The sequence below is a fragment of the Cylas formicarius genome, unplaced genomic scaffold, assembly GCF_029955315.1.
Source record: "Cylas formicarius isolate icCylForm1 unplaced genomic scaffold, icCylForm1.1 PGA_scaffold_7__23_contigs__length_41026272, whole genome shotgun sequence".
Lineage (NCBI taxonomy): Eukaryota > Metazoa > Arthropoda > Insecta > Coleoptera > Brentidae > Cylas > Cylas formicarius.
The window spans coordinates 39659992-39687326 of record NW_026844352.1 but is presented as its reverse complement, the minus strand read 5'-3'; the positions used below and the strand labels follow the sequence as shown (position 1 = coordinate 39687326).

Here is a 27335-nt window from a genome sequence, read left to right as displayed (position 1 = left end):
CTCGGACTAGACAGTTAGTTATTCCTCATAAAAATATACCGGATGTTCAAAAATGAACGTCACAGACCTCCATTTATTTTTTATTAAACGCACGTGAAGGTTAATCATATTCTTATGGCTACCTTTATGCAACAGGACACGGGAAAGGAAAATAGGTTGGAAAAACTTCAATCTATTTTTTATTTAGATACTATATATGAAATTTTAATATAAAGGGAATACGAAAATATAAAAATATCATACACGGCCGTAGAAAACAAATTAAAACATACAAAAGTGAGTATTTGAGCATAAAATCAAAGGGGGATGAGCAAATGCGAACAAGTCCCGACAATTATGGCATCTCTTACGTGTTATCGGAATTATTTTTCATCCCGACGGAAAACGAAATGGCAGTGAGCTCATACTCCGAGTTTTCCTTATAACTACGTTTACTTAAAGCACGTTCCAATGACTAGAAGTCAAATAACATTAAATAAAAACACAAACCGAACGATCACTACGATTATTGAAAAGCACATGTGACTATACTACCACCTAATATATTCTACATAAAATGGTCCAACTCATAAGGTTACCCACCATTATTCCCAAGCACATGTACGACTATGGACTATAAAAAAAATATATTTGATTCAAACGGGAAATCCAGGAAATGGGTAGGTGAGGCAAATAAGGCCCAGAATTCGATCCCACGATAATATTGAACAATAATAACCTGCAGTGATCATAATTTAGTTGCTTCTACTTGCTATACGCGCCTGCAGGTGGCGTTCGGTGTAAAAATTCCCAACTTTCGGGAATTACCATATTTCTAGACTGCCTATTGGCGTTTGTTTACTAAATTTTGTTTTTTCTTGTAGTACAGGTAAGTAAATATTTGCCGCATAACCAAAATGAATAATAAATAAGTCTCGAGCTGCTTATATACTGTTCGAGGGGACGGAGCAAAGAAGTAAGTAGTGTCAACCGCAACCCAGATGTCATTTAGCTCCGCCCCCCTCAAACAATATATAAGCAGGCACAGAGTAACATGCGAGCAAGTTTCAGTTTAAGTCCTGAAGAATGATTGGCGAAACATTGTTTATATACAGTGTGTAAAGGTCCAAAAAAATCGGTATTATTCGTTTTACGACCGAAAGTCCTCCTGAGATGTGATAAATCAGGTGTGTAATAAATTAGGAAACTATGAAAACGCTCCAGAAATTAAAAAAAAAACAGAGTTGTTTATAAACTAGCAGAGAGATTAAAAACGAATTTTAAAAGTAAAAATTCGAATATTAAAAAAAAAATCGAGGTGTCGGTTTTAGATTTTAAGAAAGCATCTTCTAAAAGCTCCTTCTGGACCAGGACATAGATAGCTTTTGCAGTAAGCTAAACAGAACGTTCTTCGCGATATAAACGATTAGGGCGGGATCAGTAATTACTTTTTCCTACTCTGTTTCATAATAATATTGTAAACTGAAGACGAGATAATGATTCCCGTGTTTACACAGCAAAAGATTAACTTTAATATTAACTTTTAATCACACTTCATTCGCCATTTATCAAAATTTAACGTAGCTAGACCCATCTTTTTGGTCTTTGACAGAGAGGCTTCACATTTGGCCTACGGCATTGTAGAAGCACCGCTATCCCTTCCCAGCAATACAACTAAAAACTCAGACCGTTAGACAAGTGTCAGCAAACTAATCTTTTGAATCTCATTAGGATCGACAATCCATTAGTCCACAGCAAAAAAAAAATGCTCAAAGATATGAGAAAATGCGCAATACTGCCTCAGACCCGTTAAGACATCGAAATATGGTTAGATGACATACATTTCATCAGACATTCAGTCAGTTTAGTTTCCGAGAAATAAAAATTAATCTCTCCTTAACCGGGCCTTATTTGTCGCACAATGGAATATTATGTTTAAGTCCATTAATAAAAGCTAAATATTATTGCCTCGCTTTGGCGAATACACGGTAGTTTTCATTCTTAGTTTAATTGCACTAAAAAAAAATGCCTGCGATACCTGCCGACTTCCACGAACGTGTGTATAAAAATCCGTTTAAAAAATTGCTAAAAAAAAGTCTCAATCTAGCCATTCTTTTTCGTCCACTCCTTCCATGTCGTCTTGCTCGAGCTTCAAATTGATCTCTAACCTGTCGCTTACCGATTTCTGAATCTAAAATACGTCGCGTATGGAGTTTGAAGGAAACCAACCGAGACGGCGGTCCACTCACCTCTTCCTGCTTATTTTTCACTTGACTGCTGAGCTCCGCGTTCCACCCTAATCTGTTGTGGGGCTGAGCGGAAGAGATGAATGGTGTCGATTGCGATTTATTGATTGTTCTCTCTTGTTTAGTGTGATTTTGGGATTCTGACACTGCAATTTTTTAAAAATATTACGATTCGTGACAATTTTCGGAAACTTTTTGATTTTCGCGACGCAACGAACGAAAGAGAATTTTTTGATATACCTATAAAGATTTATTAACGTAGGTAGCCAGTTTTTTCGTTTTTTTTTTTTAATTTTTTGTTTATGATAACGTTGTTCAAATATCATCATTTGATTTTAATTTTAATCGTTAAAACTGCAAATGTGTTGAACTGAGGTGGCTTCTACTTGATGAAAATCCTTTTATCAAAATAAATAAGAACTAAAAGTTCACATTTTCACGAAATTATATATTTTTACATGACAATTGTTTCGACAACACAGTGTCCTTATCAAATGTAATATTTACAAACTAGCTGCTACTATATATACCGAAAAATTACAATAAAACCTTAATTAATGCTGTTGTGAGAATTTAAATTCATTAAAGGAGAGGTATTTAAATCTAATTGATCGTTAAGCAATACATTTGGATGTCTCATTTTGTTAATCTTCATGGCTTCCAATAAATTTAATTTTCTATTTTTTGTGGTTGTATGTAAAATATCAAAATTGTCGTCAAAAATGTGTTTTACTGTGTTTAAGTGTGTAGTATAATTAGAATCTAGACTAGACTATTTTTGACGACAATTTTGATATTTTACATACAACCACAAAAAATAGAAAATTAAATTTATTGGAAGCAATGGAGATTAACAAAATGAAACATTCAAATGTATTGCTTAACGGTCAATTAGATTGAACTATTATTGAACTTAAACTCTCACAACATTAATTAAGACACGGTTTTGTTGAAACAACTGTCATATAAAAATACATAATTTCGTGAAAATCTGAACTTCTAGTTCTTATTTAGTTTGGCAAATTTGTTATTATTTTATAGAGTTTTGATTAAATCTGTATTTGTCAGGTACAACGGATAATAAAGTATGTTTTACTGTTATGTAACTTTTACAAATGTATTATGTATGATATGGGGTTCGCCATTTGCCCGTCACTTTTTAATTGACTAGTCAAAAAACATTTTAAATAACATCTTGCAATTGTAGAGTGTTATCTACCACTAATAATATGTATTTTATGTTAAATTATTATGCGTTTGTGATGTCCAATCCCATTAATAATTCAACTTTACCCGCACAATATAAAAAAAATAATTATAAATTTCATTGTATTCTTCAAATTATTTCGGTCAATTAACTCATCAAATTTACACTGTTCAAAAAACGGATAAAAATCGCGAAAAACAAGATGGACGCCGGCGCGCGTCGCGGCCATTTTGAATCGACCTATCGCCCTCGTAGAGCATTAAAAAAGGAACGAATCTCGATCCCGTAACTCGAACCGTTCAAAAGTTATTGCCGTAAAAGCTAAAGCACAGAGAACGGACGTCGGGGACCAGAGAACAGACTAGGGAGAACGGAGAACGGACAACAGAGACCAGAGAAAAAAAATTAACTAGAGAAACTATCAGGCGGTCAATATTACAAAACGTGCTGAATATAACTTCGGCAATTTTATTAAGGCATTTAATTTGTTCATTAAATTGTTCGAAATATTATGGCCGTCAACGAAGATTTTGGAAATGTTGAAAAATTGTAGTGCGTCGTCAAAATACGGATGAAGCTTCCGAGCTGTATTTGTACAGGTATAAGGGATAAAAAGGAATGTTTTACTGTTATGTAACTTTTACAAATGTATCATGTATGATATGGGGCTGGCCATTTGGCAGTCACTTTTTAATTGACTAGTCAAAAAACGTTTTAAATAACATCTTGCAATTGTAGAGTGTTATCTACCATTATTTAATAATATGTATTTTACGTTAAATTATTATGCGTTTGTGATATTCAATTTACGAGGACTATCCGAATATGACACTTAGCGATTCGTGGAATCCCAATAATAATTCAACTCCACACGCACAATACAAAAAAATAATTATAAATTTCATTGTATTTTAAAAATTATTTCGGTCAATTAACTGGTCAAATTTACACTGTTCAAGGAACAGATGGAAATCGCGAAAAACAAGACCGTTCAAAAGTTATTACCGTAAAACCTAAAGAACAGAGAACAGACAACTACTTACTGCAATCCATGTCGTCCGGTTTTAAACTTATTCTCCGCGCGGGCTTTTCGGTACCGTCGAACCACTCGTCGCCGGTGTAGAGGGGTTCCCAGGCGACTCGAGTAGGGGGGAAAAGGTCGTCCTGGAACAGTTCCGTCCTGATACGGGGAACCGTGAAGGAGAGCGGCTCGATCGAATTATTCGTCAGCCTTAAAGCTTTGGCGAATTCGACGTTGGCGACGTCGCATACGTTCTTTGACAAAAAGGACAAGCCCTGGTGTAGCGAATTGCACTTGTGGTGACTCAGTGGACATACGAAGGGCGCCTCGTCGGTTATTTCGAACGTGTAGATCGTCATATCGCCCTGAATACGAAAAAATTACAAATTAACACGTTTCCAACGCGGGTCTTTTTAATACAATTATGAAAATTGTGCCTCTTTAAACAGAGGATTAAAGGATTATAAGAATAATTTTCTTTTTTTTGTGAGAATAGTTAATCGGTCAGTCCTGAGACCCTTCTGAACTTTCTTTGATTAAAAGCTCGGGATTTTGGATTTCTGACACGTTTTCCGTCTCAGTTTCAATTAAGCTTCCAAGGAGCCAATAGGATTAGCGAAACGTCAGCAAGTTCGACTCAGCAAAAACCGACGCAAGAGAAATCTAGAAGATCACTGGTTAAAAGAGTTGGGTGTTTGTGGGCTTGTATAACCCAAATACTTCTTAAAATAGTTCACATAAGTATTATTATATTACATTTTAAAATATTGAAAACCTTATTTAAAAAAGATCACATTGCACGTATACAAAAGCGAGTATAATACGAACAAAAATATAGTTCATTTATTGCTTTGACGTTTTCTGTACTTTACAAGCAATTCTACACTTGCCACTGGGGTCCTTCCTTACATTCAAAACATCACTGACCACATACCAAAAGTTCTACAGAAGTATAACGTCAAAACCAGATTTACCACTTGATCAAAGATAACATTCCATTTGAGATACCAGCAGTTTACAGCATTCCATGCATATGCGGCAAAAATATCAACTAGACTCAAAGAACACGAAAAAACCTTACGACTAAGACAAATAAACTCATCAGCTGTTGCCGAACACACTCACGAAACCGGACATAAAATTTTATTCGATAAAACTAAAAATCCGACAGTCTATAGAAATCTATAGACAACCTAACAATCTTTACCGCGATACAGGTCTCTACCGAGACGGTGTTCATGCCCCTCCTGTAGCTCCGCCCCCCTCAAACAATATATAAGCAGGTACAGAGTAAAATACGAGCCAGTTTCAGTCAAGCTCTGAAGAAGCCAACAGAATGATTGGCGAAACGTCAGCAAGTTCGACTCAGCAAAAACCGACGCAGGAGGAATCCAGAAGTTTTGGAAAAAGTATTACAGTAGCCTGTGGAAGTTCTTTGAAAAATTAATAATGTATCTGTATTATCCTGAGGAAGATCGTTAATAAAACAAAGAGGAGGGCTCGATTCCAATGTTTCGTAATTTTTTTTTACTAAGATTTGATGATTTACTCGATCAAATGCCTTTGAAAAGTCTGTATAAATGACATGTAGATACTATGTAGAAATGTAATGAAATAGGACGTATTAAATTGATATCTTGTATTAAGTTTTTAATTGGCCGGCGCTTGTTAGTGTAGGAAAGTAAATATTCCTAAATAAACGCACTATATTTCTGGTCCAAGTATAAGTATACTAGACCCCCAAATAAAAATCACAAAGGCAAAATTTTTCACAATATAACATCATATAATCTGGCAATCGACTCACCCTCCCGGTGACGAACAACGTCGAACTGTCTTCGTCGTAGAACGGAATCAAGATGGCCGGCGACACGTCCAATCCTATCGTGTTGACCGGACTTAAGTCGCTGACCTTATAGACCGTGATCTGTCGCTCGGAAACCTTGTCGAAACCGGTGACGACTAGGAAACGATCGTCCAAAGCCCATACCGCCCTCGCTCCCCTACTACCCTCCGGTCCTTTGCCTTCCCTTATGGCGGCCCCGCCCCGTCTGGGATCGAAAATCCGCACCTTGCCGTCTTTCGAGACCGTGGCGCAGCGATCGCCGCCACTCGACCAACAGAAACAGAAAATGTGCTCCGCGTGACCCGTCAGCGTGATTTTATTGGTCCGATTGGCGAGATCCCATATTTTTATCGTCAAATCGTACGAGCCTGAAAAATGTCCAATCAATAATAGGTATCTTCACCATGTTCACGAATTTATATCAAAACTCTTTATTGGCTTATTGGTTTTCGCGCTTGACTTACGGCAGATTATAGTCAAAACAGGCATTTTCATTAACTTAGCGGACTGAAATCTATATTAAAACTGAAGATAACTACTTAAAAACCCACTTTCTTCGATTGATAGTAGCTTTTTCTTCCTCATTTCAAACAGATTCCAGTCAAAATCAGTTACCTTTTCGTGTCAATATCTTTGGAATCGGCGTCATCGTGCTTTATAGTAACGAAAACCTTAATAAACAAACCATTAGATTTCGACGTAAAACCCTGAGTCAAATAGTTGCCGAATCTGCTTTTTCGCCTCTTATTGCATCGAAACCTGACTTAGAAATGCAGATAGGTACTGAAAACCCCTCCTTTTGGGACAAATAATTGGTCTTCGCTCTTGATTTCGAGCAGATTATAGTCAATGTATTACCTTTTATATTTCGGGATTTGTAATAAAAAACTATAAGCTACCAATAAATATGACTGTAGTGTTTCTCAAAATATTCACCCTGATAATCAATAGATTTTTGCATTCGATAAAACCAATCATCAAAGCACATTTCCCACATCGAGTGGGGCACCTCCAAAATATGCTTTTTATAAGCATCAATCGCTTCTTCTGGTGCCAAAAATCGTCGCCCACGTAATTTATTCTTAATGTGTGGGAATAAAAAGATGTCATTAGGTGCTAAATCAGGACTATATGGCGGACGGCTTATCAAATCGACGTTTTTAATGCTCAAAAAGTTCTTGTTATTTCTTTTCTTTTTATTTCAAGACAAACACATGGTCGTGTACCATTCAAAATTGACTGTTTTACCTTTCACAAGAGGAACACTTGCAACGTGGCCAGTTTCCCTAAAAAAACATTTGTTTCTTTTGTGGGTTTTGGCTGACCCACACAGTCGACTGCTGCTTCATATGCACAGATCCATGATTCCTCACCTGTCACGATATTATAGACCTGGTTGGAAGCATAATCAATATAGTATTTCCAAGGAATTTTTTTCTTTGATGTAACCTACATTCTATAGACTTAACAAAAATGGCAATACAAATCCAAAATATTTTTTTTTACTACTTTGTATTTACTTAAAAGTTTGTTTTGTCTATCTGTATTTTCCGCTTCGGGATACGCAGTGACATTGTAGTCCCTAGATGTATAATGCACTATAACGAAAACAACGATATAAATAATTTTTTTAACAAAAGATTAAGTTGATATTGCCATTGGATAATAAGTGCATTTAAAGCTAACCATGAGGGGATAAGAATATAACTGTTTTTGACACATCCGACGACATTTGGCGACATCGCATCTTACTCGGTTCTAAAGTAGAGGTTCCAAGCATTTTATCAAGGTATATAACTTGCGGATTATCGAGAGGTAAAGCATTTGCAAGTTTACATGTATTAACGTTTAAAAAAAAAACTAAAAGAGGAGCAATGGTGGGCCATTCCAAAAAAATAAAATAGAAGAAATATATATTAATTACATTAATAATTCTAAATATTAAAAATACATACCTTGAAGCGCAATATCCATTATTTTCACAGTTTTTAGTGCAAAACTATATAAATCACTGACGAAGTTCTCACTTTGACGAACGAACTAGTTAATACCGGATTTTCTTTTATAATAATCAGAATTAGACATTTCTGAGAAACTTAACGAGTTTTTAGGGCAAAATAAAATTACGACCTTTTTGGGTACACGTGTTTTAGAATGCAGGTTCCGGGAAGGCCTTGTTTCAATTTGTAAATAATGAAAATACTGACACAACAAAAGGATTTCGATCTCCGGCAGCAGCACCAGCTCGCCTTACCTGATGCCAGAACATTAGAGGCGGTGGGATGGAACTTGATGAAGTAGATTTTGTCAGAGTGGGCGACAAATTCCGTGTCGGGCTGATTCGTGGGTACGGTGAGACCGTTTTCCGGAACTGTCCACAGTTTGATGACGCCGTCGTCGCACGCCACTGCCAAACGACGTCCGTCGAACGGGTCCCAACAAAAGTCCATTACGTTATTGCCGTGTACCAATGCCGGTATCACGCCGTCCGGAATTTTACCGGTCTTGCTCAGCTCGAATATGGCTATTTTACCGCCCGCCCCGCTCAGAGGCACGGCCACCCTCTCCGGATTGGCTAAAGTTTTGATTAGTTTTTTTTTTTTTAATAAGCGTCAACGAAATATCCAGAGGCAACCAGACAAATCCGATTAAAAAAAAAAGAACGCTACTACTTTGCAAGGTCATACCATGCACTGACATACCATCAAAAAATCAAATAGTTTTGTCAAACTTTCACGTTAATAGGCTCCTTTCTTAATCAATTAAAATACTTAATAAGACTTCCCCATAAATAAGAGAAACATTCTAAATTTTATATTTCATCATCATCCTGACGGTGCCTTCAGGTGGGCGGAGCTAGAGGTGGGGCACGAATATTACCCCGGATGGCCGATTCCCATATTGTTTGGTAGCTTATGGATGTGATATACGAGGGTGGGGTGAAGAGTTTCTGACCAAGAAAAACGACGTTTTTTTTTTGCTTTATTTTTGTCATCCCGATCAGCACTAATACATTTCTTGAATTAAGGTGGCCTTTACTTGATGAAAATCCATTTAATAAAATAAATAACAACTAAAAGTTCAGATTTTCACCAAATTATATATATTCACATGACAATTATTTCGACAACATAGTCTCTTTATCAAATGTAATATTTACAAACTACCTGCTACAATATATAACGAAAAATGACAATGTTGTGAGAATTTAAGTTTAATAATGGAGAGGTATTTGAATCTAATTGATCGTTAAGCAATACATTTCAACGTCTTATTTCGTTAATCTCCATGGCTGCCAATAAATTTAATTTTCTAGTTTTTGTGCCAGCATGTAAAATATCAAAATTGTCTAGACTATTGTTTTTAAACGCTCTTTTATGTTCGTTAATGCGTTCGGTAAGCAATACATTTGAATGTCTCACGACTTCCAAGTTAATTTTCTACTTTTTGTGGCTGTATGTAAAATAACAAAATTGCCGTCAAAAATGTGTTTTTCTGTGTTTAAGTGTGTAGCATAATTAGAATCTAGACTATTGTTTTTAAACGCTCTTTTATGTTCGTTAATGTGTTTCTTGAAGGATCTACCTGTTTGTCCAATATAAATTTTAGGACAAGATCCTCATTTCAACCTGTAGACACCTGATTTTTGAGATTTTGGGACACATCGTTTTATTGTTTTTTTAAAAATCTTCCTATTTTATTGTTAGTTCTGAAAGCTATTTTTTTAAACCACATTTTGAAAAATGTTTTGAAACTGTTTCATTGGGTTCTCCTAGGTGTGTAATTGTTTTAAATTGTTCGTGTTCTGTATTGGGTTTCGGATAAATAGAGTTTACTGTTGTCTGGATTTGTTTTTTATTTATAATTTTATCGATAATGGGCGGATTGTAGCCGTTGTTCAGTGCAATTTGTTTAATGATATTAAGTTCTTTGTTGTAATTTCTGTTGAGTGTGGCGTATTAAGAAGTCTGACTGTGTCCGTGTGTGAAGGTTTATGGTAAATGGAAAATTCTAATTTGTTTTGCATTTTCGAAATAGTTAAGTCTAAAAAATTAATAAAGTTATCCTGTTCAATCTCGGTAATGGATTTTATACGATTATGTAATGAGTTAATGTAATTTAAAAAGGAATTCAATTGTCTGTCCGTTCCAACAAAGCAAGCAAAGACATCATCCACGTATCTATACCACCATAGAAAACTTTTACTTAAAGGATGTTCTCGTATGATATTTTGCAAATTATCAATAAAAATCTCGCCTAACAAAGAACTAAACAGTCTAATTCTCTTTTAATGTACGAGTGTTGTAAGTTAAAGTTGAAACCTGTTGTACACTAGTAGTCTTGTTTATGTAATTGAACTAAAGAATATAATTTCGGCGGTTGTGGATTTATAATTATTAATAAATACTCTAATAGCAACATTAATTAAGGTTTTATTGTCATTTTTCGGTATATATAGTAGCAGGTACTTTGTAAATATTACATTGGATAAAGACATACTTGTCGGAACTTTTACTTTTTTTTTTAATACGTTTCTCATAATAGTATTCTAATTTGGTTGGGGGCTAAGCCTTGCGACATCAATGGCATCAATCGCGATAAAACAAAATTTTTTTCTTCACCAAATGAGGTCGTTCAATTTGCATCACGTGCTTCAAATGCAAACGCAATAACCGTGTGCAGTATTGACCGGCGATAGTCTCACCCTTTTCAAGGTAATCAATGTATATAATTCCTCCAGCATCCCAAGAAACAGCAGAGTTGGGTCCCCTTTTGCACCAAACCGTTGTGACTGTTCTTTATTTCCGTGAGTGTAGTGATGGACCCAAGCCTCATCAAAATATTGACTCATTTTTGACCTGTGAGCGAGGCTCGACCCATTTTAAAGTCAGAAACCCCATTGCTTAATTACAATAATAATAACAATCTGTATTGTCCAACACATTAACATCCATTTAGAAGACAATTTCATCTTAAAAACTATAAACTATAAAAAGTCTTCAATTATATTCACTCCAGCAAGATAATAGCGAAACATACGATCGATTATAGTGTTTCAAATTTATGTTTAATTAATGCGATAAAAAAACGTCCATATCATTACAGAAGTAGTTTTTGATAAAAAAAAGGTTCTTGGAGTTACTAGGTGAATAATGCATTAATAGTCGAATATTCCACGCCTCCTAGCGTGGAATCCATCTCTTCTTTAATTTGTTTTGATGTAAAACCTTTCAAATGGATATAAGTATTTGTACTGTAGGGCGACCTTTTGGTCCAAAAATCCATAGAAATCTATAAGCAACTCACCGTTACTCACGTCTTTACCTTTCATCGATATAGGAATCGATCATCTCAAGCAATGTCCACGCCCCCTCATTTAGCTCCGCCCCCCCTCAAACCATATATAAGTAGGTAGCTACAGAGTTTTGTGTTTTACCAATCATCTTGTTGGCTTCATCAGAGTTAAGCCGAAGCTCTTTCAGGACGATTGGTGAAACGTCAGCCAGTTCGATTCATAAACGACAGCAAATGACATTTTGAAGTGTTTCCCGTCACTTTTCAATGACTTGTCGGGTACGCTATGGATATAATGTGTCATTATTCGCACTCACCGTGAAAACCGTCACATTCGCCGGGTATCTGGCGACTCAGGTTACGAATATTTTCTATATGGAACGACTTATGGGCGGCGGTTCCCTTCAAGTGCCTAAACTTCGACACACGTCCGAATACCGTGGAAGTCCTTTTGGTTGTCGGCGCGGGTTCCTGCCTCTTGACGCCCTGATCCAGCGACTGTTGCTTGGTGAAAGAAGCGCTCTTCCTCTTGCCGCCCTCTTTGGACGCTTCCTCGATGTTTTTCTGATTTTTTAAGGTCTCCTTCGTCCTCAACATCACCGGCGACGTACCCTTTTCCGTTATCGGCTCCTGTTGCGGCTGCGGCGAGTGCTCGTACAATTTTCGACGCTCCGCGATGCTGCTACGCTGAGTCGAACCTCTGTCGAACGAGTCGCTATCCTCGTCGTTTTCTTTCGAAGACGACCTGACCTCGAACAATTTCCTCCTTTCCGCCGTACTAGGCGTTTTCGGGACGTAACCTTGTTCGAGCAAAACCAAATTTCAAATTCGGTTGAAAATTCCGCAATTTTATTTGAATTTTTTCTTGGCTTTAATTTAAAAAGGAAAAAATCGAAAATAAATGGCACTTTAACACTGCAACTTTTTCTCCTGACCAAAAATACTGACACCTAATTATTTTGAAGAATTTTATAATGGCATATCTTACTTATATTTTATTTAATTTTAATGATTGTTTCTACGAATGATGGAACAATTTATTAAGATTTCGCAAATTTAAATAAAATTTTCATTAATAGTAAAAATCCTATTTTTTTAAAGGGCACTATAACATTAAATATGTCTGATTTTTCCAAAAAATATGTCAAATATATGCTTTTTTCTACCATCTATGTAACTTAATGCCCTTTATTTTTTACATATATTGTTTACTGAAAATCAAGGAAAGAATAGTCAAACAACGCAAAAAAATACATAAAAATAATAATACTTAATGAGGAGTATTTATTAACATCAGCTAACAATAAATTAGTGATTTATATATCTATATACTTATACCTAACCTATATTATGGTAAAAACTATTTAGTTTTACAATCAAATCTATGGTTATTATTATTGTACCAACTGACAATTAAATTTTCTATGGTTAATTTTTGTCTTTTATGGCTTAATATGCTTGTGTACTTGGAGAACGTCTTTTCGACGTCGACCAAATAATGTAAATCATTATCAACCGTCGCATCTAATTGTAAAATTTTTGAAATTTTAAGTAACTTTTTTTCAACAAACGTTCGCACTCTTCTACTATTGAAATTGACTCTAACAAAGACATTTGTTCGGTCTGTATTTTATGCGAAATATGTAACATTTTTATATTGTTAATCTAATTATTTCATTCTAAAACGGTCATATCCAAAATATTGGGTCGATATTCCTAATACTATAAAAAGATGTTTTTTACATAAAATCCTAATGAGTAAGATCACGTCCAGTGGACCCCTCATTTACCACTTATTAGTACCTATGATGGAAAATTGATCCCCCCACGATTTTTTAAAATTTTGATTTTAACAACATTTTTTTATAATGAAAATTTTAAGCAATTTTGATTTAAAAATGGATTAAAAATCAACCGTGATTAATAGATAAAAAAAGTTCTCTTAAAATTAAAATACTCGCCAATTTCATTATTACAAACCATTGGAAAATTTTTCACTAGAATGTAGGCTCGTTTCAGAGGATGAAAAAAAGTATTTATTTAAAAAATAATAATAATAAATGACGACAAATTTACAATTTCATTATTTAACCTTGTTTGCTCTATTCAGTATGTTATGATTGTTAATATTGTTAAAAAAATTATGAATAATAATTATAACAAAATAACATAAATAATAATAAAATTTGTTTTATAATAATAGCTTGTATTATTATTTTAAATTATCACTGATAAAACGTTCAATGCAGTTGGAGACGCTCGACCCCCGGCGCGCTGTCATAAATAAATTCATTTTGTTTAAATGACGAGCAGTGAAATTTCCTTCCGGAATCTTAAACTTAAAAGCACATGACCGATAAAAGAAAACATGATCTTTTTTACCAAGAAATCAGTAAAATTTTCATTTGACCATGGATGCTGAAAATTTGATAAATTTATCTCTTCCGGTTGATTTTTAATCCATTTTTTAAATTAAAAGTGCTTAAAATTTTCATTATAAAAAAAAAAGTTAAAATAAAAATTTTAAAAAATCGTTCGAGTGATCAATTTTCCATCATAAGCATTTATAAAAAAAGCTATATAGATTATTTTTTTATGATCAAGTCTTATGATCAAAAAACCTTCAAAAAATGTTAATAAAAATCTCTAACCTTACAAATAAAAAAATTATAGAGGGTTTTTAGAAACGCACATTTTTAAGAATCACCCTGTAGCTCAGAAACGCTTTGACATATCACGATGCGGTTTTTAATTTTCGACTTCTCTCTATGCTGCGAATGCTTAAAGGCATAGAGACCCTTCGAATTTGAGTGATAAATTCGAGGTAAGGCCCTGTGCCCTTCTTAACTGTCATTCATATGTTTATACCTGTCTTTAAGGTGTCATTCGTTTCCTTCTACCCCGTCATAAGGGTCAAAAATCACCAAAGTATAAGATTAAAAAAATTGTATAAAGTACCAAAGAGGTCAATAAAAATATAATTAACTTACCGGAATCCACATTGATTTCATCCTCTGCAGATGCAAAAGTCGACAAACTGTTGTCTTTGTCGATTTTGCAAGCGTCGGCGCCGTCAGAAGAATCAACTTTTTTAAAAATCGGAATTTCTTCTTCCTCCTCCTTAGTCTCGATGACACCATTGGGTGGAACGATAGGCCCACTTGGTACCCCAGGTACCGAAAATATTTTACTAAAACTGTTCTCCGTGTCGTTCAGTTTCGGAGGTGTGAACGGTTTGGGACCGAGTCTCGGCTAAAAGGGAAGAATTATTGTCCCATTAATGCATATCCGTGACAGTGCGATCGATACGAAAGGTCACCCAAAATAAACTAAAGATTTTCTTTTTTAATAAAGCAAATATTTGCGATATAAGTCAGAATTTCTAAAAAACTGATCAAAATTTCTGAATGCAATCAGCATTTCTAAGAAAATAAGTAAGAATTTCTGGAAAATAAGTCACAATTACTAAGCTAAGCCAGAATCCCTGGGAAAAATGCAAGAATTTCTAAATAGTTCATCAGAACTTCTAAGTTAAGTCAGAATTTATTCTGGAAAATAAGTCAGCATTTCTGAGTTAAGTCAAAATTTCTGAAAAACAAGAATGTTTGGAAAATAAGTCGGAATATCTGATTTAGATCAGAATTTAACGAAAAAGAAGTCTGAATTTTTGGAAAACAATTCAAAATTTTTGAATTAATTTCTAAGAAAACAAAGTAAGAATTTATAAAAATAGGTAAGAATTTTTGTCAAATAAGTCAGAATTCCTGGAAAACAAGTCAGAATTTCTGAACAATGACTCAATTGAATAACAAGTCAGCATTTCTGAGTTAAGTGAAAATTTACTGAAAGTAAGTCATAATTTCTGAAAAGCAAGTCAGAATTATCGAATTAAGTAAGAATTTCTGGAAAACAAGTCAGAATTTCTGAACAATGACTCAATTGAATAATAAGTCAGCATTTCTGAGTTAAGTCAAAATTTACGGAAAGTAAGTCATAATTTCTGAAAAGCAAGTCAGAATTTTTGAATTAATTAAGAATTTCTGGAAAAAAAATTTGGGAGTTTTAAAAAACAGGTAACATCATTTCTGTGTTCTGTCAGAATTTAAGGAAAATAAATCAGAATTTACGAAAAACAAGTCACGATTTTTAAACTAAGACATAATTTTTCAAAAACAAAACAGAATTTTTGGAAAACAAATCAGAATTTCTGAAAAAAAAGTTATAGTTTCTGAGCGAAGTCAACATTGTTAGAAAATAAGTCAGAACATATGAAAAATAAATCAGAATTTCTAAAATACCACTCGAAATGCCTGACATAATTTTTGTTGGTTAAAAAAAAGTTAAAATTTTATTCTGAATTTTCTTATTAAGCAAACCATACCCAAAAAGTCAACCCAATCTTAAACCTAAAATAGGATAATTTCGACCGAAAAGAAATATCACTTTTAATGAGTATGTGGGAAAATCAATGGCCTATTTACACAATTTTAAGAAAGGAAACACTCCATCCATATCATTACATCCCGTTTCAGCAGTTATTGCCTCAAGATTTACCAGCTCGTCTGCAATTCGCTCAATTTCTAAAAAATATGCTATAACTAAACTTCCTTGTGGGATTTTGAGAATCCACACATGCGTTTTCGGGATGAGTTTTTGGTGAACATTTGCGTAAGTTGGGTGTAATATCTGATTTGTTCCTTGGCCCTCTGGAATTACAGATCAATGTAACTTCCTTCCACGCCATTTAGACATATGATGAGCAGTACCTTCATCGATTGATTGAAGGATTTGGTATACGCTGAATACTCTTAGAAATAATAGAGAAGAATTCCAACATTGGATTTGAAGTTTTTTTTTATTAGCATGACGAATTTTTTTTTCTCTTTTCTACCAAAAATTGAATAGTCATTTGATTTTAATCACGTTTCAACTCGAAACTCTGATTGCACTCATAATATTTTAATGTCTAGTTCTTACGTCAGGACTTATCTAAATTTTATTTTTGGGTGCCTTCCGGCGCTTGCGCACATCCTTCATGCAGTTCTAACTACCTAAATACGAAAAAATAACGAAAATTCTGCGTCTCGGGTGCCAGCAAAACAAAATTCACAAAATGGAGCCACACAGTTCAACACCAAATAACCTTGTATCCGCCGGTCACCGCGTTTGGGTTCACGGAAGTGACCACGGGAGTGCAACTGTTGCCCCTGGGCCTAGCCACCGGTTTGGGAGGCTCCTCTAGCGGCTCCGTAATGGATCCTGTTCTTGAAGCGCGAGGCAGTGGTTTCGGCGGGACAGCCTAGCGATCGTTATACATATAATAACCACCATAGTTTCTTTTCTGTAGTTATAGAACTTAAATTTAATACCGCAGTAGCATGGTCGGCAGTCAGTCGAAAAGAAAAACCGTTCCGCGCGACACCGATATAAATTGCAGCGTTATTAATTTCTGAAACGACCGCCAGGGGGTGTAATTGCCATTGCATTGTAAAGAAAAAAGTGATAAAGCTACATTACGAAGTTTGATATATGATTTGGCGTCCTTAATGATAAATTGCGGTTCTAATTGGTTACTTATGCACATTTAATGGCAAGCGGCAATGAATTATTAAAAAATTATTGATATTAACAACAAATCCTCCTTTATAAGAAATGGACATTGCACAAAATATTAAATTCTTTTCGAGTGTTTCTCCTTGCTGATAAGGATCAATCACCTTCCAAATTTGTTATAGTCTATCTCAATCTTCATCGCTCGGACTGAGGTGGCTTTTACTTGATGAAAATCCATCCAGATTACCGTAACACCGTGCCTTATATACTTATACTTAGACACTTATATATAAAAACGGGTAGTAATAGATTTGTTAATTACAGGTATAGTGTTATAAATTTAAATTTAACAACAGAGACGTATTTAAATCCACTTGGTTAAGTAATAAATTCGAATATCTCATTTTGTTAATCTCTATAGCTTTGTGAATGATTATGTAAAATATCAAAATTACCGTCAAAGTTGGGCATTTTCGAATCTGAATGAATGGCATAGTTAGAATCCGAACTTTTATTTTTATACTTGTAGATTCCGGATTTTTGAGTTTTTCGTAATTTAGTTTTATCGTTTTTTTGGTGTTTTCAGTTTTAAAGGGAATATTAATACCAAATTTAGATGTTTTTTTGTTTTCGGAGCTTAATATGGGATATATACAGTTCAGAGTTATTTGAAACTGCTTTTTAGTTATAATCTTATCTATCAGAGAGGGATCGTAACCATTGTTAAAAGTTATTTGTTTTATAATATTTCATTCTTTTTAAAAAATTTCTGTAGAAAGTGGTACTTTAAGTAGTCTGTTGATAAAAACACAAGAGGCAGACATTTTGTCTGTGTAAAGGTGATTTGAGTCATTATGTATTATTGTGTCCGTGTGCGAGGGTTTATGGTGAATGGAAAAATCTAATTTGATCTGTAGTTTAGTCATATAGTTGAATAGAATATGCACAAAAATCTCTGCCACCGTTGTACTTACAATGCCACTAACTTCTTCATCCACAGAAAGTAGCCAAGGGTTTATCCGCAATAAACAAAAATAGATTGGCAATTGAGAGTGCTGGAAAATTAACTTCAGTTCACCATAACTTAAACCTATTTAATAATAGTTTGAAAAACCTTTTGGCTCCCTCAGTTAATCCATTTAGGGGTTACGAAGAAGATTCTATTTTTTTTTAACTAACCGTTTAAGTTTCTCATGCTCCTGTTCCTGTCAGTTATATGATAAGTGTTCGCTGTTACTTTATTTACATCTTTTATCACCATAATAATAAGGTCCTGATAATGTACCGGTTGTATATCCTCAGAGATGTTCTAGTAGTGTAAGCACTATATTGTCGGATATGATGATTGAAGCACTAGAAAATGGTAAATTACCAGAACAGTGGAAATCCTCTATTGTAACACCATTACACAAGAAAGGCGATAAGCACATAGAAAGCAATTATAGGTCAATTAGCTTAACATGTCATTTATGTTAATGTATAGAGAAAATTATTGTAGCTAAGTTAACGCCTTTAGTTTTAAACAATAATACAATATACCTCGGAGATCAACTATCACGAACTTAACAAAATGCTTAGATGACTCGACGAAAAGCTACCATAAAAATCAACAAGTTGATGTAATTTATTTAGATTTCGAAAAGGCTTTTGACAAACTTCGTGATTAGAGGAAATCTACTACGTCTTATTTCATTCATTCATTCATTTCTGAAAGATAAGGTGCTTAGTGGTGTTCCACAGGGATCAGTTCTTGGCCCCTTGCTTTTTCCAATTTATGTAAGCGACATAAGCGAAAACATCAAAACTTCAATCACACACACTGTTTGCAGGTGATACAAAACTCTATGCGAATCCTACTGAAAACTATGACGACCTTCAGAAAGACCTAACTATGAAGAAGAACGGAAATACCTTGGAATTACGATAACTTCCAACTTGAAACGGACGACACATATTTCAAAAGTACTGAAACAGGTTAATTCTTTGGTGTTTTGTGTGAAAAAGGCCTTTCTGAATAGGCCATAGTAAAACTTTATAAGTCTTTCATTAGTCCCGAATTGGAATATCGTCAGACAATACGGGATCCCTACTTTATTAAAGACATTGAAATGCCGGAGCGCGTTTAAAGAAGAATAATAAAACTTCCAATCCATTTGTCTAATGATTCCTATGAGGGAAAGACTTGTAGATCTGAAGGAAAGACGATTATGTGGCGATCTAATTGAGACTTACAAGATAAAACAAAACTATTACTCACGTGAACTGAACATCTTTCAAAATGACAAGAATAGCCATCTACGGGTCACTCTAACAAATTAACCAAAGAAATGACTGCCAAACTGCGGAGAAAAAACTGCCTGTGCAACAGAGTGGTGTATACTTGGAACTCCCTGTCGGAAGACGCTGTGTTAATCCTTCCAAAAACAAATTGGACAGAGAATTGCACCGTCTAATGAGAGTAGATACTCATTAAAATCAATAACTCTTTATCTTCCTTTTTCTTTTTGGTAAGAATCTTTTTCTTTTTTGTGATATCATTGAAGATACACTATATACATACATATACAGTCGAAACTCTATGTGGTGAAATTGAAGGACCTACTTTTTTTGGAATATGGGGATGTGCAGAGCAGTTATTTAAGAGAAGTAATATTTTCCTCCCCTTCAATTCCGCATGCCATTTCCGTATCTCCTCTTCAAAAATTCGCGATGTCATCCATGCAGACTTGTTTGCCTTGCAAGTGACCGGCAAATGCTTGATGTTCTTAAAACATCGTGGGTTAGTTGATTTTCCAATCGCGACTAGCTTTCTTTTTTCTCTCTCACTCATATTGGCAGCTACGAACACTGTTATACGTTCTTTAGAAAGTTTTCCGCCCACACACTTTTCCCTTCGAAATTTAAAAGTACTATCTGGCGCCATTTTGTAAAAAATACCAGTTTCGTTAGAATTAAAAATGTCCTCAGCAGGGTACTTTTCTGACAGTGTTGCCACGTCTTCTCCAGTCAATCGTTAGTGACGTTTCTGTCGACATCATGGGCTTCGCCACTTCTCTGTCCATAATTTGTACTCTGTTTGAAATTCCCCGATCATCCCTCGAAGCCTTGAAATCGATAATGCCAAGCTGTTCAGCAAACTTTGTTGCTTTTAGTTTTACGATAGGTCCAGAGAGTGGTACATTTTTTTAAGACGTTACTGTTGGAACCACTGCAACATTGCCCGATCCAAATCTTCAAATTTGGCTTTGTTAGTTTTTTATTAGAATTGCCTGCCGCATCAGCCTGAATGATTTGCACTTCCAAATCCTGGATACAGTCGACGGAGTAAGTCCGTATCGACGTCCCACATCACTTTTCTTTTCTCCCCGTTTTATCTCCCGAATTAAAGCAACTTTGTCATCTGGAGATAAAATTGTTCGCTTACTCGCCTTGCTCGCCGTATTCACTAAGTCAAATTAGGGGGGATTCAAACAACTTTTATACATACCGATAAAGAGGCATTAAAATAATCGCTTATTACGAGAAAAACACTTGGGACGACCAAGTTCTCGGTAATTATATTATTAGGGTAAGGAATTCTGAGTAGGTAAGAGACTCTATTACTTTGTTACCTGATGTGCCCTTTTTTCTTTCGGTATAGAAAATGAAAAATTCGTTGTACAGAGCGGATTAAAACATAGCTTTGTATGGAGACCTAATAGTACAAAAAATTTTGTTTGCAATACAGAGTTTTAGGTTATACAGAGTTTCGCTATAGGGAGTTTTCACTGTACTAAGACATTTCATTGGCAAAACTGAAACTTCTGTCCAATATATATATCAAGGATTTTTTTTATATAATTTATATACACAGTAGATTAGACATTGTAAATTGTATTCATCAACCTCATCGGGTTAGCCGCTTGTTGTTGTAAATAAATAAATACATAAATAAAATAAAAAATAAATGTTTAAAAAAGTGTTATAAATAAAAAATGTTTTATTTTAGAAGGAAGATCCACTAAACTCTTAAATGACATAAATGAGGGTCCTACGAGATGAACTTTTGTTTTTAATATTTTTTTTTTTTTTATTACTTAATCTACAATTGAGGGCAGAGCCTAAGTTTTACCTTACCTTGTGATTCTCTTCTACGATTGGTCTAGCGACGTCAACGTTCGCGATTTCTTCCTTCCTGATGATACTGTTTTTCGGTTCGCTGTCCTTTTCCAAAGTCTTGACAATATTCCTGATGGGATGCCTTTCCTCTTGAACCGCAGACGGATTTACCTTCTCAACAGCCGGCTCTTTGTTGGCTCTATTTTTGTAGAGTTCTTTTAACTCTGCCAAAGGACCGCGATGAACCGTCAGCGGTTCCCCGCCCTTAATCCTTTTGGCCGGATCTAAGCTGATTTTCGGAAGAGGCATGTTGACACCGGCCAACCACTCGGACGCTATTAATTCCGTCCGAAAACCGGGCGTTTCGGGAAACAAATCCACATGAAAATCCCTGAAAATCCGCTTCGACGTAAAATTTACCCTAAAAGGAAATTTTCAACCAACCGATATGTTTTCCTTGGCACCTGGTAAGTGACGGGTATGACGGACGAACTGGTCAGCTGCAGGATCCGGTTCACTTCGCCCTGCATCACGTTTAGAGCCCTCTTGGGCACGAGACATGCCCCTTTGGTCTGTTCGCCGGAATGACGTATACCTTCCACAAGGAAGGGCTCCTTATCGGTCACTTCCATGTAACCTATGGTATTATCTCCCTTGCCGGCCAAAAACAACATTCCGGTGTCGGCATCATACAGAGGCATCAGTATCCCCGTTGAACAATCCAGTTCCAGCACTTTTTCAGGCTCCTTAAAGTTTCTTAAGTCCCTGATCAGTATTTGTCTCAGTCTTTGTGCATTGAAACCTGAGGTCAGTATTCGATCTTGGTTTCCTAACCACACTAAGCGGGAATCTTTTATACTCTGGTGGCCGTCGGCTTGTTTAACACAAGGAACGTTCGCTCTAGGATCGAAGATCCTAACCTAGAAAATACCATAGTAAATTTTTCAACTTAAAGCTACCGACAAGTTCCCCACCTGTTTGTCCTTGCAGGATGTTCCTAGCAGGGTGCCATCCTGTTTCCAGCTAACCGACTGGATCACTTCGTCGTGATCGGAGTTCGAAAACGACTCTGTTTCCGATATCAAGTCCCACAAAGTCAAAGTGGTAAAAGATGAGGAATGTAATAGAAAATCGGCGGTAGGATGGAAGCCGACAGTCTCAACACGGCGTTGCTTGTGAGAAAAAATACACTGTGCATTGCTAACAGACTCCTAAAAAAAATTCTACTTTAATACCCAATGTTAGCGTAGACCATGAAATCCACCACAGTGTTTAATATACAAAGTACACGGTTTTTTACATTTTTTACAATCAACAAAAAGTGTAAAAAAGTTACAAAAAACAACTAAATTATATTGATTGTTTCATAATTGAATTAATAAAAATTTTATCTTATTGGTAAGAATATTAAACATTTTTTTTAGCAATTAGTTCAAATTACTGGTATGTATTAAATTAAACTTAACTAAATTATTAAAATAAATAAAAGGAAAATGAAAATTTGCCACCAGCCTCAAACAAGTTCACAACAAAATCTCCCTTTATGGGGAGAAAACCTAACAATCTTATTAATTTTTTAATAACAATCCACGTGCAATATCCAAATCATTACCTTTTTTAAATACTTTTAAATCCCTACCTGTTTTATACTAAAAACCTCCAAAGCTGTTTTAAAACTTGCAATTAAATTTATTTATTAAACATTTGCAATTCCCTTCCTATTGATAAGATAAGAGTTTAAAAAAATGGAAGAATAGCATTCATCAGATCTTGTTGTGCGAAGTGTGCACCTAATGGCTGATAGGGAGTACAGTGAATGTAAATATCATGAAGAGACAGTACTTTACAGGCAAAGAACAAATGCATAGAAACTAAATTAAAAGAAGTTGGTCATAAACAAATAAAACTGCTCACTGTTAAACCTTCAGAGGGAATGTGCCAAATCTTAACTAAGCAGTCTTGAGATCCAGTGGCTAGCATTCCATCGTCAAACGGGGAAAAATCCATATCAGTCACGGTATCGGAATGTGCGTGTAGCAAAGGCATTAGTTTGCCTTTTCGGCCGCAGTCGTCCAAAGGCAAAACGGCCAAGCTCGAGCCTACGTGGTCCCAGTTGAAGGCCATAAATTTGGCCGAGGCTTTAATGTTATTCCCATAGGTTTGATATGACCCCACGCTAATATCACGAACGTAAGTTTCCGGTTTTGGCACAATTGGTGTGGCGTTCTTGTACTTGGAAGCCTTAAATCTCCACGCCATATTTCGGCGTTACGGTTTGTGCTTGATACAACTAAAACTTAAAACGGGTTTCGAGGGTAAATATGACGAAACGCCCAGTATAATGTTGCACTTACTTTCCGGGATAAGGAGGAAATTAATGCGGCTACTATTAAGTGGAAAAAAACGCCCACTTACTACACTACAATAGAACCGACACTCACCACCTTTCTCTCATTTTCTTCCACTGATTTGTCCACCCTTTTGACCAAAGAACACAGGTTCTTCTTTATTATTTTTAAACAATTGCAAATGGGTAGCCAGGGTCAATTGCCCATGCCGAAAATAGGTAACAAATGGAGATGTTTATAACAATATTTTTGAAATAGATGACAGTAATCGAATCAAAAGTAATTAAATTACTGGTTTTCACAGCGTCCGTAATGTTTAATGGCCATTTGGTAGACGGGAATGTCAAGTTTTTAAGAGTTGACTATCCGTGATGCCAACGTCTATTTCCTTTGGTCTATGACATTTTTTGTTTTGGCGCTGCTTCGAGTTACAATGAGTATTTTAGAACGGAAAACAGCGAAAGTCAATGAGCCTGCGTACGTTAAGGATTTTTCAGAATATGGAAAAATATATCAGATACTTTGCTCGCCATTCGAGTGGACGAAAGAGATTATATTAGTGGCTTTTGAACATAGGATTCTTTTAACCAAATCTACCTTGCAAGTAAACAAGCTCCATGTTACAATGTAAATTGTTGTAAGAACATGGTAGGTTTTTTAGGAATCCTTGCAGGTAACCAAACTTGCAGAGTTTGGTCACCCAGCCCGATGCACATGCCTAAGTCTTTCACCTAATACATCGCTTAATGTGGTACCCAATGAAGTTTTATTTTGTTCCGGAGCGGCTGATTATAAAATTCGAGTCTTTCAAGGTGACCTGCAGGATAAAAGCGTGTGTCGAGTAAGTAACACAGTTTTTGCTTTAATATACTGTTGCGATTTTCCCATACAGGTCCTGAGTGGACACACCAGCTACATCAACGATGTCTCGTTCAATACAGAAAACAAATATCTAGCTTCAGGCAGTGATGATAACACTGCTAGAGTATGGTACGTTGGAAAGTATAACCTAAAACTGACTTTGCATTTGAGCTCGGCTGTAGTTGCCGTGGCATGGCACGCAGCTGACGCCAGAAAACTGCTCGTGGGGGAAAAAATTGGTTTAATAAAATTTTACAATGTGGAATCGGAGACTCCGATTTTGTCATTGGATTTTGCAAAGTCCCTAACTTCGGTGCATTGGTGTCCGAGCGAAAGCCTAGTGTTGGCATCGCTGCAGCTCGGTGAAGTGCTATTTTGGGATCTGAGCAAACCATGGTAAGTAGTTTTGAACCAAAAGTGACCAGATTAACTTTCTTGCTCTTTTCAGTTTACCACAGCAGAGCAATTTAGTGTTTTCGGAGAACGGGGGTCAAGTCAGATTTTCTCCGCACGAAGAACTTTATGCAACGGTAAATAGTTTGGAGGGTTCATTAAAAGTTTTTCATATCAAGACGCAGACCATCAAACTGAGCGTTTCTGTCTGTCTTCCGACAAATATTCAATGGCATTACCATTACCCACTGATTTGTGTCGGAGATGATTCGAAATTGTGTTTCTGGAAGGTTAATTAAAATTAGTTAATAAACTGTTATCAGTTAATTGCCTTTTGCCCCTTTTATATCACTTATCAAGGGTGTTTTATAATTCTTAAATGTTTTGTACTCAACTTACTTCAATCACAAAAGATAGGAGAGATAAAATGTTAAGGTAAGTATTATCAAATTTAATTTCGGATTTATCAGGCATTAAATTTGATCATAATATACAAATTAGTTTTATGGGATAAGAATGTTAAAAATTAAAAACAAAGGGCAAGATAACTACTAAATAAATAATTCCCCAGCTTTAATGTGGATAACATCATAAACTATTCAGAATAAGTCTATAATGGTTTTTAACACTTTAGCATCGCAGAAAATTGAATTGGATTGAAAAAAATTATGTATACAGGAATAAGAGCAACTGATTCACTCATGAAGAGAGATAGAACATCCAGAAACCCCGCGATTGCCACATACTCAACTCATTCAACGGGAACTAGCCACATTTTGAGAAAATAATGCCATAACAATCATGCATTTCGAATGTTGAATGCCGCTAGGTCATTGGTTAAAAACAAAATTTTAAGTTCCTCTATTACTGGTATAGACAGAGCTTCGGCGTCTCTAGTAAATATATGATGTAACTAATCGAAAACAAAGCAAAAACGGTTGCATGTTCCAGCTGACAGCGGTGTTGCCAATAGTTGGGAAGGTAATAAATATAAGCACTACTACGTTAGAAATGCCAACCAAAAAAAAAATTAATTAAGTTCGCTACTATTAAGATTTTAGTAATGAAAAACTAGAAACCTTTGGTTAGAGCGTACTAAAGCAAGTCTAGTTTTAAGTTCTGTGCACGATGAAAATAACAACCAGCAAATACGAATATCACAAAACAGAAGTCGTTTAATTGTATTCAGAGGAAATGTCACCAAAAGAAGTTTGGTTATTCAATAGATTGTGCGGAGGTCCGAATTCTGTAGAAAATGACAATAAATATTGTAAAATTTGTTGTTTGAAATAAACCGCCTTTGTTTTGAAGTGATCGTTTTAAATTAATTTCGACCAACTTCTATACTACGCATTATTCGCAACATATGATCGCGAAGCCGGGTATCAGTTTTTAAGCATATGGATTAGATTAGTTTTGTCTGTTAGTAGCTAGTGTTTTTTTCGCTGGTGCGTGTGAATTTTATCGTTTTTGCAAAACAAAAAAGTTTCGGGCGAGTACTTGCTAGGAGAATGAGAAACATCGAAATTAAAGCTAAGGTTGGAGACATGGTCCGCCTGATTGAAAAAGCGAAAAAGCTAGCGGGATCGGAGGGAACTCTGATCAAACAGCACGATACGTTTTACAATGCGCCGAACGGCAGACTTAAACTTCGGAGAATGGAACAAGTAATAAGTAGATTGCCATTTTCAAGTCGCGTTATTGGTAATGTTGGCGGTTACAGGGTGCGGAAATAATTTATTACCATCGGCCGGATGTAGAAGGGCCCAAGTTGAGTTCTTACGAAAAATCCGCGGTGGCTAGTGAAAATGTCGAAAGCCTTCACAGGGTGTTAGACAAGGCTTTGGGTTCAAAGGTCCATGTTAAGAAAACCAGATATTTGTATATCGTAGGTCAGACGAGGGTTCACATTGACCACGTGGAAGGGCTTGGAGATTTTATGGAATTAGAGGTTTGTGATTCTAAAGCATCTCTATTTTTGTCATTGAATTTGTGATTTCCAGTGTATGTTGAATGATGACCAATCTCTTGATGATGGTCAAAAGATTGTTCAGAATATTATGAACAGCTTGGGGATCGCTGAATCAGATCTATTGAGTGGTGCCTATGCAGATATGCTTCAAAATCCTGTTCAGTAATTTTTTTACCTTTAATTTTTTTTTATTAAAAAAGTTATATCCAGGTGATTGTATATTTTTACATATTGGTCCACCCAATAGAAAAGACCCGGATTAAATATTACAATATTCAAACATTTTTGTTTTCTTCCTGGGCCATACCAAGGGAAATAAAACTGACACAGGTAAGACTACTGCTAAACGAGCGCCATCTATCGCTGTCAATCCTAAAAAACTTCTCGCCTGCTTTGCTCCCGAATTGTTTCTTCTTGAAGCAAATATGAAAAAAATGAGAATCAACATGCTCGAGATTTAAAATTTCGTTTTTAACCAACGACCTTGACAACCAACATAATTTTGAATGCAGCATT

General features: G+C 35.5%; 3 protein-coding genes across 4 annotated transcripts; 2 read left to right on the top strand and 1 right to left on the bottom strand.

Moving 5' to 3' along the window:
• Nucleotides 1–161: 161 nt before the first annotated feature.
• Nucleotides 162–23746, bottom strand: LOC132704285 (coronin-7). 2 transcript variants are annotated; one of them, XM_060674171.1, is made up of 13 exons: nt 23600–23746; nt 23160–23541; nt 22220–22456; nt 21690–22165; nt 21264–21636; nt 16738–16893; nt 14585–14846; nt 11912–12394; nt 8554–8874; nt 6261–6667; nt 4476–4818; nt 2229–2371; nt 162–2170 (listed from the first exon to the last, which is right to left on the bottom strand). In XM_060674171.1, the coding sequence occupies exons 2-13, from the start codon at nt 23502–23504 to the stop codon at nt 2078–2080; spliced, it is 3639 nt and encodes a 1212-aa protein (XP_060530154.1). In that variant the 5' UTR covers nt 23505–23541; nt 23600–23746; the 3' UTR covers nt 162–2077. The 2 variants fall into 2 exon arrangements, with proteins under 2 accessions (XP_060530154.1, XP_060530155.1); XM_060674172.1 differs by lacking the exon at nt 16738–16893.
• Nucleotides 23747–23925: 179 nt separating this feature from the next.
• Nucleotides 23926–25176, top strand: LOC132704287 (nucleoporin Nup37). The gene is made up of 4 exons (XM_060674175.1): nt 23926–24197; nt 24255–24434; nt 24486–24850; nt 24903–25176. Exons 1-4 carry the CDS (start codon nt 23991–23993, stop codon nt 25144–25146), a joined length of 996 nt encoding a protein of 331 aa, XP_060530158.1. The 5' UTR covers nt 23926–23990; the 3' UTR covers nt 25147–25176.
• A 727-nt stretch (nt 25177–25903) lies between these two features.
• Nucleotides 25904–27094, top strand: LOC132704932 (adenylate cyclase CyaB). The gene is made up of 3 exons (XM_060675274.1): nt 25904–26514; nt 26571–26798; nt 26851–27094. Exons 1-3 carry the CDS (start codon nt 26359–26361, stop codon nt 26983–26985), a joined length of 519 nt encoding a protein of 172 aa, XP_060531257.1. The 5' UTR covers nt 25904–26358; the 3' UTR covers nt 26986–27094.
• The last annotated feature ends 241 nt before the right edge of the window (nt 27095–27335 follow it).

What these genes read in the sequence shown, in the direction of transcription:
- LOC132704285 (XM_060674171.1), bottom strand. Translation starts at nt 23,504, where the DNA reads ATGGCGTGGAGATTTAAGGCTTCCAAGTACAAGAACGCCACACCAATT. An exon ending in CGTTGTTCGTCACCGGGAGG is followed by an intron (nt 4,819 to 6,260) that starts GTGAGTCGATTG and finishes TTTCGTATTCAG; the next exon opens with GGCGATATGACGATCTACAC. An exon ending in ACCGGACGACATGGATTGCA is followed by an intron (nt 2,372 to 4,475) that starts GTAAGTAGTTGT and finishes AAAAAATTGCAG; the next exon opens with TGTCAGAATCCCAAAATCAC.
- LOC132704287 (XM_060674175.1), top strand. Translation starts at nt 23,991, where the DNA reads ATGACATTTTTTGTTTTGGCGCTGCTTCGAGTTACAATGAGTATTTTA. An exon ending in AGGATAAAAGCGTGTGTCGA is followed by an intron (nt 24,435 to 24,485) that starts GTAAGTAACACA and finishes TTTCCCATACAG; the next exon opens with GTCCTGAGTGGACACACCAG. An exon ending in TGGGATCTGAGCAAACCATG is followed by an intron (nt 24,851 to 24,902) that starts GTAAGTAGTTTT and finishes TGCTCTTTTCAG; the next exon opens with TTTACCACAGCAGAGCAATT.
- LOC132704932 (XM_060675274.1), top strand. Translation starts at nt 26,359, where the DNA reads ATGAGAAACATCGAAATTAAAGCTAAGGTTGGAGACATGGTCCGCCTG. An exon ending in AACTTCGGAGAATGGAACAA is followed by an intron (nt 26,515 to 26,570) that starts GTAATAAGTAGA and finishes TGGCGGTTACAG; the next exon opens with GGTGCGGAAATAATTTATTA. An exon ending in GAGATTTTATGGAATTAGAG is followed by an intron (nt 26,799 to 26,850) that starts GTTTGTGATTCT and finishes TGTGATTTCCAG; the next exon opens with TGTATGTTGAATGATGACCA.